Consider the following 11,418-nt stretch of genomic DNA (forward strand, 5'->3'; position numbering starts at 1 on the left):
TCTCTCTCTCTCTCTCTCTCTCTCCCATTCTTCCTCGATCTGTCGGTCTCTATCATCTTCCATCCGCTTTCCCTTTCTATGTCTCTTTCTCTCTCGTCTCCCTTTCTATCTTAATTTCCATCTCTTTCTCTCTGACCCTCTCTCCCTCAATATCTCTCTTTCGCTGACCCTCTCTCCCTCTCCCACTCTCCCTCTCTCCCACGATCTCTCTCTGTTTTCCCAGTCTATTTCTCATTGGCAGTGTGTTTTCAGTGGAGGTGTTTGTGTGTGTCTGTGTGTGTGTGTGTGTGTGTGTGTGTGTGTGTGTGTGTGTGTGTGTGTGTGTGTGTGTGTGTGTGTGTGTGTGTGTGTGTGTGTGTGTGTGTGTGTGTGTGGAACCAGCTGGTGTGTGCCACGCTCTGCTGCCTGGGACCTCTCGGTAACAGCCACTGTGGCCAATAGAGCAGCTGGACGTACACACACACACACGCACACACACACATACACACACGCACGCACGCACACACACACACACACACAAACAAAAACCTCCACTGAAAAACGACTGCCAATGAGAACAAACACGCACCCAAAAAGATGCACGCACACACATATGCCCACACTCAAACAAACACAAGCATCGCACACATACACATACGCACACACACACACACACACACACACACACGCAGACAGACACACATACCGGTATACACGCACGCTCAATACATGATCAAACACAAGTGTACATATGCACACAGACACACACACACACACACACACACACACACACAGAAGGACACATAAACATACACACAAATACATTCTTACACGCACCCACACACACACACACACACACACACACACACACACACACACGGGGTAGGGGGCATAAACACATTCACAGAGACAGCCAAAAGAATAGCGTACCAAGAGGCTGGCTGTTCCTTCCCCTAATTACCATAGCGACTCTGAGAGCGAACAACGACAGGTGGGGACAGAGAAATATATGCTGGGCTTTTTGCTTTTTTTTTTCCCAGCGAAGCACCACCCAGACTACTTGGAAAGCTCCCACCATGGTGATGAGCAACACGCCTGACCACCCCATCCAAGCCCCCCCTCGGCGCCCGACGAATGCCACAGGGCTAGCAGTACATAAATCTTTTTTTTTTTTGCTTGACTCAGAATTGAATCCTCAATTGTTTCAAAAGTAACCCCAGCTCTCACAATTGAATGTCTCGCATGTTGGCCAGCTGGCTTCATTGATTTAATTTCATTTGAAAAAAAATTCTCATCCCCTGAGTGCACTCACCAGACAACTGCACCAACTGGATTCCTTTGGAGATCCGTCTGTGTAAAAGGGAAACATATATATAGAGCAATATATTATAGGCCTACCTATGCTTGATATAGACCTATGTTCATTTGTTGATCTTCCCGGGGTTTTAACTCAAAGACTGTTCAAGGCATCTCCATGAGCCTCAGTGCACAGTATAAACCCTCCAGATTGAACAATAGCGACATTTCCTCTCCTCTGGAAATGAAGGCAGGCAAAATGAAACACGGGGGGTGGGCGTGTGAAGTTTGGCATTGTAGCTTGACTGAAAAAAAGTGTGTCAAACGGATGCCTGGTTTGTTGTGTAAAGGGCTTAAACATCAGAATGCAGCATTTTTTTTGTTGGCAACACTTTGCCACATTGAGAAGAGAGTTGTAGCACTGTAAATGTATAAATCATTTGAAACATACCGTAACATATAGGCTAATGAAAGCCGTTTCGTCACATCACATGAGAAACGCTGAGGCAGTTTTTAAACATCATGCAGACGACTTACATTCCAATTGAGGGTTAGGGTTATGCCATGAAGATGCCATGAAGGAGAAGCCCTATTATAAGAACAAACCATGCATGCAGAATGGAGTGAACTGAGGTAGTATCAATTGATTAAAAGATTGCTAGTTGTGATGCTAACAATACCCATGATGCTTACACAAAATATGATAAAAACTTATAATTGGACACCTTTCCTTTCCAAATGTGAACTAGTATCAGCAGCGTCGGACACGGCTTGAAGGACCTTCCTGGTTACTATGGATATGTATTTACTAATATAGATGTAAGGTCCTTAGAATGTACAAAAATGCATTAGAAAACCAGTTTATTTGGACCAATGCTTTGTAATGTTTTTTCACACACACACACACACACACACACACACACACACACACACACACACACACACACACACACACACAATGTAATTTAACAGTATGAGGCTAAAGCCGAGGGGTCAGTCGAGAAACTAAATAGAATGACGGATCGAATGACAATGAGTGAATAAGTAAGTCTGAGGTTGCCGCTGAGGAGACAGATTGAGAACGAAGGAGAGAGAATGAAAGAGGAGAGCGAGAGAGAAACATAGAAGGAGCGATGAGATTAAAATGAAAGAGAATGAAAGGACCAGGGCTCATAGCCTATGAGAGCAGCTGAGATAAGACCAAGGGGGTGTGCATGAAATGAAACAGTGGGAGCAGAAAGAAAGAGGGGAGGGGGGGGGGGGGTGCATTGAGTGAAAGATGAAGATTAAAATCGAGTGAATGAGGGAGGGAGGGAGCAAGGGAGGGATGACTGAGTTTAGGGGCAGCAGAAGGAGGGGGAGGAACAGGGAGACACTGTTATAACAGAACGATGGGAAGAGATGTGCCTGAAATGAAGATAGATAGCAGAATTTAAGGGAGCTGGATGCAGACTTGGCATGAGGGATCGGTCCACTGGAGTCAATGTATGTGTGTGTGTGTGTGTGCGCGCGCATGTGTCCATCTGTACCTGCACGTGTGTCAGTGTCTGTGTGTGAGCGTATGTATGTACGTGGGCACTGATATTTCCTTATTCATGCGTATCCTCATCCTCTCTCCTACAGCTTTCGACGTGCATGCACACATAAGCAGTTTGAAATGGCCTGTTAACAAAGCTGACCGCTTCATTGCCTTTAAGGCACATAGAAACATGAACTGATGCACACAGACTCACAAACACACACATATACTCACGCACACACACAGCATCGCCTTTGAACCGAACCCAGAGGGTCACTGCCACTCAAACAGGGAGGGTTCTAATTATGGGATGCTTTTTTCACTTTGAATCCCAGACTTATTTGATAATTCTGTCTCTGCAGGGCCAACACTCCACACTGTTATGTATAATGGGAGCCTGTGTGCGTGTGTGTGTGTGTGCGCGCGCGCGCGCGTGCGTGTGTGTGTCTGTGTGTGTGTGTGTGTGTGTGCGCATGCGCGTGCCTATGCGTGTGTACTTTTCAAAATTAATGAACTTTTGGCTCTTTGTACTTAAAGCCTTCTTGAAGCATACACATTTGAAGAAAGTAACGACTCATTCCGAGATCCATCCCATGAGTGCATGAGCACGGACACAAGTGTTGCAATACATAACAGGATAACATGGTTCTGTCGATAGCTACTCTGCGGTGTGGCCATGATGTAACCCTGTTGTAATTCACGTCCCAGTCGCTGAAAGAGAGGTAGATTAAGCACGTTTAGATAAATAACAAGTGCCACTGCTGTTCTTGCGACTGAAGGGGCCATATGCTGGTAGATTTCGTCACAGGCCGGTAAGTCTGTTGATACTGTTTAACCAACAGCCAAGTCTTGCATCAGTGAAACTTTGATCAGTGATCCGCTGGTTATGTCTGCTTGCAATTTCGCATCCCCCACCAACAGAGTTCTCATTCAATTGAAATATGTGTTGTAGTAATGGTGTTAGAAGGGCAAACACCAAAATCGAATAACGAAAAAAAACACCATCTTTGTATTTTCCAACATATGGGTCTAGTACGATAAACGCGAGGAGATGGGATGGCTAGTTTAAATCCACCAAACGAGTACACATGCATTTCTACGATGCTCAATAATATAACCAACCATCTTCTTGTAATGTATTTATATGGTAAAAAAAATTTAAAGTAAAGTGTCTGACAAGAATAAGTGGCCACTCCGTGGTACTAGCCACTTTGGTTGGTGGAGCAAAAAGTTAATTTTCCACCCTGCTGACTGACCAGAGAAGCACAGCAGTATGGGCCTGTGTTGTGGATATACTATCCCAGATGAATGCAGCATGTCCCATGTTCAGGCACTTTCTAAAGCTGCTTTGGATAAAAGGTAAATCTGAATTTTATCAAGTAAAGACCAACTAGTGTGTGACATAATTTATTAATACATTTTTTAAAAAGTACCTGCTAGAATTTAGGGATTTATAGGTTATTCAATGTTTTTCTACATTCTTAATGATTCTTAATTAAAAGTAAATATGGTAATATTCAGCTGAGCTATCTCTGCTGAATATCAATTATCTTGTGTAATTAATTCCACCAGTGCAGCATTGGGTGCAAGTTTCAAGATTCAACAGCGCTCATTTGGAAGTTGCTATGCACCAGTTTTATAATAGAGTCGGGATATTTACAGCCCATTTACGAGCTATGTTATAATTTGCAGAGAAAAAACAATACAACAGGTCCATCCAAAGCACTTCAATGTTATTTGAGTACACAAAGCACAAACACTTGCATTGATTATTTTTTGTAAGCAACGCTTTTGTGTCTATGTTGCGATGAAGTATCTCTCTTTAACAGTTTTTTTGTGTTTCTATAAATATTTAGAATTCGGATTTAGGCTACCATCAACATAATGTCTTAAAGGTGACACATTGTACCACCAGGTGTGAGTGTGATTAGCCGTTACAAGCCGTCTTGAAAATCGGCCTCTTCTGACATCACAAGTGGGCGTGTCAGCCTAGATGTGTGCTGGATAGATCAGTCTACCAGCCTCCCCAGTGGACTGTAGCAAACGTTTCTCATCTATCCATCATACATCTAGGTGGACACGCCCTCTTGTGGCGTCAGAAGAGGCAGATTTTCAAAACGTCAACTTAATCACACTCACACCTGGTATAATATGTCACCTTTAAGTTAATGAGTGCCGCTAGCTTGTTGCTAGTGGAAGTGCGGTTAGCAGAGTGTCCCTGCTATGAGGGCATTTGCATCATAGGGTTAGTCATTTTGCCTCGATATCATGTGATCTGTACGATAACATTATAATGACCTGCATCATCAGGGTCTTAGTGGGGCCTTATCGTCCTTTCAACCTTCTGTTCTGGATCTCAGACATCATTGGGGTGATAATTGCCTCCAATGAGGGCGCTGGGTGATTGAGAACCATGATTAGCTAAATAGCCCTGTCGTCTGCAGGTCAATATGTAAAAAAAATAAAAAAAAGCCTCTCTATTCAGCACCCACCGTTCAGCAGAGACTAGGACGAGGCACTGACTACAGAGTCGGATGGACTCCATGAGTAGGTTCCTTAAGTTAATACAGGGCGACACAGTTGGTTTAAGAACAAAATAATAAAAAAATCCATTGAATAAAGCAGCACACATTAGCATTGCTGAAATGATCCTGTGTCTCTCATTAATCTTAAATTGTCTGGGGTTGTGTATTAGCATCATGGGTACGACTAAATACACTCCAGCAATACGTTTCTGTTCCAATGGATGAGCTGAGGGCTTCTGTCTGGTGCAGATTGATTGTGTGTGGTCTCTCATTCTTCCTCACTGTCTTCTATGTGGGTCCCTGTCTGAGAGATGCTGCCTTACCTTTCTGCACATTCCCTTTCTTTTTTTCACCTGGGCCATCTGTTCTATTCTCTCAACTCTTCCAACTCTCTGGCGCCATTTACATTTTTCTCTCCTCCTAAACTCCCCTCTCTCTTTTTCAGTGAACCCTCATTTGTTTTCTCCCCCCTTCTATAATTTTTGTATTCTTTGCAGGGCTCTATATTAACCACCCCTCCGATGCACACACACAGGGAAAAAACACGCACACACATACACACACACACACACAGCGCCCTCTCCCTGACTGTGGGTGATGTATGGTCCCTGTCACCGCTGGAATCAATGGGATGCCTGTTGTTTTAATTTAGCCCGGGAGCCCAGCGGATCTGGATCCTCAGTGTCATGGAAGAGCGATGGCAGTGGCCTTTCTCCCCCCCCCTGCACCCTGTCCTCCACCCGCCTCTCTCCCGCTCTATCCCGTCCTGCTCTTCTCCCTCATTCCTTCGCATTGATCAACACTTAGCTCTCATCGGAAGGGCTCCAAGGAGGGTCCCATCCTGTTGAGGTCCACGGGAGGGGGGGACGACGACTTCTCACCTCTTGGCGGTTAACACTCTCTGGATTAGCATCGGTGTTTGTGTGTGTGTGTGTGTGTGTGTGTGTGTGTGTGTGTGTGTGTGTGTGTGTGTGTGTGTGTGTGTGTGTGTGTGTGTGTGTTATTGTGATGCAACGCACACGGCTGCACAGCCTAGCCTGCCTAAGGCTAGACCCATGCTAACGAACGCAAGAGCGGTGTTACCTGGATTAGCAATCAGCATGCTAACCTGTTCAGTCGCCCACACACGGGTGATTAACGGCCTCCAGAATGCATATTACACAGAGGAGTGAAACATGGCACTTGGTTTTACATGCTGTATGCCTTCATGAGCCAAGTTGGAAAAAAAAAGAACATGGCTAATTGCGTGAGATGTGCTAGCTATGCAGAGCAGCTAGCTACGTTTCATTGGATTCAATTATTGGAGCTGTTTATAGCCCAGGTTGAAATCAAGGATGAAGAAACAACAAAATGTTGAGTTTAGGTCACTGTTATTTTTCCCAATTTCAAAACACAAAAGACCCAATTAAAGAGCTATGAATGTAAATGTGTTTTTATAAATGGTACGGCAACGCAAACAACATAGGCTACATCAGTGGCGTAGCTTAGTTGTGCTAGGCCTCGGGGCAAGATCGTGCTGGGCCCCCCCCCCCCCAACCCCCACACACACACACACACACACACACACACACACACACACACACACACACACACACACACACACACACACACGAATGCATCCACTCCCCCATAGGGCCTAAGCCAACGCCACAACGAGAGAACGCAAAATCATCATCAGAACCATGGACAGAGACTTGGCATCCCTAGATCACACGTCAAAATCACGGAAACATTATTAGGACCACGTACACTGTATTTGCAACACACTGCCTACTATCAAAAACAAAACATAAATACTCCATTCAGCTGACCACACAACTACATTTCCCAAACAGCACAACTAGGCCTAATCAAAATGGCCAATGGTAACATACTCCTACATGGCACAGCGGCCATAACCAATAATAAAATAACAACTGCTCTTACCCGTTCAGAAGTTAACTCTGCGTGCCTTCTGTTCAGCAAACTTGTTGATAATAGAGGTGAAATCCAATTTCCTTGCTCTTTCATTCTCGATTGAGAGTATGGCCAACACTCAATCGCTACTGTGCCATGGCGCTCCTTAGAGAAGTCTTTATCAATTTGAGCTTGGAAAATGACCGCTCTGCCGTGGCTACTGTCACTGGTATGGTGAGGTACAGGAAAAACGCTGTGCAAACATTTCGAATTGCGCGCCAGGTCTTTCTTCTCTTTACGTTTTTTAGTACCACTTTTTAGCTTGCAAAACATTGCAATGGTATGGCTTAGCTTTTAACAATATGTTAGAGTTGGAGATACTAGCTGTGTTCGAAGTCGTTCGCTATACACTCACTCACTATTCCCTATATAGTGTTCATGATATAGTGCACTATATAGGGAACGAACAAACGAGGATTCGGACACTACGCTGAACATTTGTAAACGTCATATGCGTCAGTAAATGCGCCGGGTATTTGTGTGACGCAGACAGATGGGCCCACATCATGTAAACAATCCGGGCACTCACGAGGATGGAGGTTGGATTGATGTTGAATGTTACATTTCCTTGTTCAAGTTTTTTTTTAATTAATTTTGAATGTTACATTTTCTATTTTAGATTCCAAATAAATTGTTGACGTTTCTAAACGAAGACAGAGACTCCATCATTAAATGTATTCGTTTTCGCGATTAATCAGCTTCTTCTTCTCCTTCGGAAAAACACGACCGCATTGCATTGTGGTATACGGGAGTATCGTGTAGGGACGTCGTATGTACACTCAAAACATCACAGTGATTGGTCGAACAGATTTCCCAGCAGGCCCTATTCTTTTGTAAATGTTGAAACTAAAAGAAAATAAATTAAATAGCCTTAGTGCGATTGTATATACTTTTTTATTCCTGGCCAAAATATCACTACTGTAACCAAATTACATACATTAAGGCAGAGGAAGATAAAATATATAAGCCACCCTGACTGTGATGGTATGAGAGAAGAGAGTCTATATAATGTGGTCAGTTCCTCTCTACATACACTCCAGACAACTTATGCTGCTTTCACACCGCCGCCAGCACGGCGACCGTCGGGCGGCCGCACGGGCGCTAGGTGGGGCCCACGCGGCCGGGCCCCCCCGGACCCCCAGGGCCCTGCCCCGGAAGCCCTGGCCCAAGCTACGCCCCTGGGCTACATGCAGAACTCATCCTATGATTGACCTGATTATGCAGCATCTTTGAAACCAGAACACCCGGTACAATGATAAAGACCACCCTAAATGGTCCTATGGCAATGTTCAAAGTTTCAAAATCCTCGCCGCCCCCAAAATAAATGGGTTATTCACACAAATTTTTTCCGCTGGCAGATACTTCTCAGCTGTCTGATATCATTTTCCTTCCCCATGTCATTTCCCAACCTCTTCCACCACCGCCCATCGTTAATATAAATCATCCATCTCCATATTCCCAAACGCCAAGCATGAGCGAAAGCCATCAGACAGCTCGCACGCGTCACAGGCGAGAGGCAATTAAAGCCGGAGCATCTGAAACAATAGCCTGAATGGAAGGCAGCCTCAGAGAAAATGAACAATAAGCACGTAACGAGAAACGAGGAAGCAATTAGCGGGCGGGGCAGATTTTCACCACAATACCCTTCATGTTGAGAAATGTGCCGCACTGTAAACATAGGCGGGGACGATGGGTGGATAGCCGGGGATCGTGACTGATGTGGCGCGATGTGATGGAAACAGAAAGAGGCATGTGATTAACGCTACCAATCCACGCTAAGGATTACAAATGCAACAGTTCCCTGGGTTGGCCTGTCGGACGTGGATCGTTTATTTGAACTGAGAGGGGGGGGGGGGGGGGGGGGGGGGGGGGAATTGGCACTTCTTGAAATAAATAATCAAATGCAACGTTTACACGAGCTCAAACCCAAATAAATGCATTATTAAAGGCAGATAATGCAAATATTCGTTTTACTGCTCTCTTTGAGTGAGCTCTGTAAAATAGGACGTTCACACTAAACCTCCTTCAACCCGTGGCCTGGTTTGGTTCTCCTTGAAGGCAGTAGATCAAGGGTACCCGCTGGTGACAACAGGTGAAGAGGATGACAGGTCCTCCCTGACGGCTGACAGACGAGGGGTGTGAGTGGTGTCTTCGGTGGGTGGGGGTGCAGGGGTCACACCGCGGAACGGGAACAACGGTTAACAGGGATGGCAGCAGAGGCAGCGGCAGCAGCTGGGGGCAAGGGGCTGAGGAGAGGGATTTGGGTGAAGTCGTGGAGCAGCTGGGAATGTCACTGTAGTGCACTTCATTAGGCAATAAGACCCCAGTGTATTAGCCGAGGGCACGGGTAAGAGGGCCGGGGGACGGCGGGCAAAAGAAGTGTTAACTGTCGAGCCATCTGAAGCTGTCACCCTGGATCAGTGTCAGACAATGCCTCGCCGGTAACACCCCCCTCTTCTTCTTTAAACAGTGTCAGGTTAGGATCAGGTTAGTGAGAGGAGGAACAGACAGAGGCCGTACGAAAGAGGGAGAGAAAACTATTAGGACTCAAATAGATTTATTTTAATTGATATGCGCACTCTTGATCATGACTGAATGTTGCTGTTGGCCCAACTCCTGCTGTTACCTTGGAGACAGGGCTAAGATATATGCATGATGAAGTGCATGCATACACACTACCAAACCATGGTCCATGTTCACCGTGCCTTAACACCCATACACACACACACACACACACACACACACACATACATCACAGCATACACCAACACATATCTCACACATTTAAATACACAATCGTAAAGAAAGCGGCAAGGTAGAGAAGGGAAAAGAAAGCATAAAGAGAGAACGAGGGAGAGAAAGAGAGAGAGAGGCGGGTGGGCAGTCTGACATTTCAAGTTCAGTTCCTACTACGGTGTGTTAAATGTCATATTGTTCAGCCAGACACATCCATCAAAGTCTGCCGGTGTTTTCTAAAGGTGGGCACGGTAACGCCACTTCCATCATTGCATCACCCGACCGCCCCCCCCTTCATGTGTGTTCCGCTGTTGTACGCTTTCGTTTAGAAACCACACAGAAACATGTGTGTCCGATGCACGCGTCGTCATGGGCAACAGGTTTGTATACTTATAGACATGCAACAAAAGAAGACATGTAAACTCGGGCAAACCTTATGTCACAACTACACAAATGCACACATTGTACATCCGTACGTCTGTACATGCCTCACAGGCATGTACAGACACGCACACATTCAAATGCATACACACACACACACACGCACACACACACACACATAGTGTCCACAAATAGACACCGACACATTTCCCCTTAAGGTTATTTCAAAATGTCAAGAAACGCACACAGACAAACACGTATCCGGGGCCACAGAAAGGACGTGTGTGTGTGTGTGTGTGTGTGTGTGTGTGTGTGTGTGTGTGTGCTTGTGTGTGTGTGTGTGTGCTTGTGTGTGTGTGTGTGTGTGTGTGTGTGCTTGTGTGTGTGTGTGCTTGTGTGTGTGTGTGTCACAGTGTACCAGAGCAACCTCTCTCAAAACATAACGAAAAAATGGACTACCCCCGGCCATGGCATCCAGAGAACATTGGTGGCCCCGTCAACCGTGGCCAGCGAGCCCTCCTCACAAGCCAGGGGCTGTGGGACTGACCCACCACCACCACCACCACCACCACCACCACGAGGGCCATCATCACCCACACCACTGCCATCAGCGCCGCTCCTTGGCTCCATGGCTGCACGGCGCCAAGGCTCCTGCGCTAATTTATTGCAAAAAGGGAACTGCACCTGCTGCTTTGCCCAAAGGCATAAATGTGCTTGTCTGCAGTTTGGCATACCTCTCCGGGGCCTCGCTGACAGTGGCGGAGGAGAGAGAGAGAGAGAGAGAGAGAGAGAGAGAGAGAGAGAGAGAGAGAGAGAGAGAGAGAGAGAGAGAGAGAGAGAGGGAAAGAGAGAGAGAGAGAGAGAGATGGAGGGAGGGAAAGAGAGGTAGATGGAAGACGGAGAGAGAAAGGACACGGGAGAGAGTGGTATGGAAGAGGGAAAGAGAGAGGGAAGGGGTGAGGATACGGGAAAGAGGTAGGTTGAAAGGAAGAGAGGGAGGTCGTGAGAAAGGACACAGGAGAGAGC

The 11,418-nt window shown here is 46.0% G+C and overlaps 1 protein-coding gene across 1 annotated transcript in view; it reads right to left on the reverse strand.

Moving 5' to 3' along the window:
- The window catches only part of col16a1 (collagen, type XVI, alpha 1), a 40,384-nt gene extending 29,384 nt beyond the window's left edge, over nt 1-11,000 (reverse strand). Inside the window, exon 1 of the mRNA XM_060044087.1 lies at nt 10,917-11,000. Coding sequence (XP_059900070.1) covers nt 10,917-11,000 — 84 coding nt within the window. The remainder of the gene's footprint in view (nt 1-10,916) is intronic.
- Between the last annotated feature and the right edge of the window lie 418 nt (nt 11,001-11,418).

This window comes from Gadus macrocephalus, chromosome 22 (assembly GCF_031168955.1).
Source record: "Gadus macrocephalus chromosome 22, ASM3116895v1".
NCBI classification, from domain to species: Eukaryota; Metazoa; Chordata; class Actinopteri; order Gadiformes; family Gadidae; genus Gadus; species Gadus macrocephalus.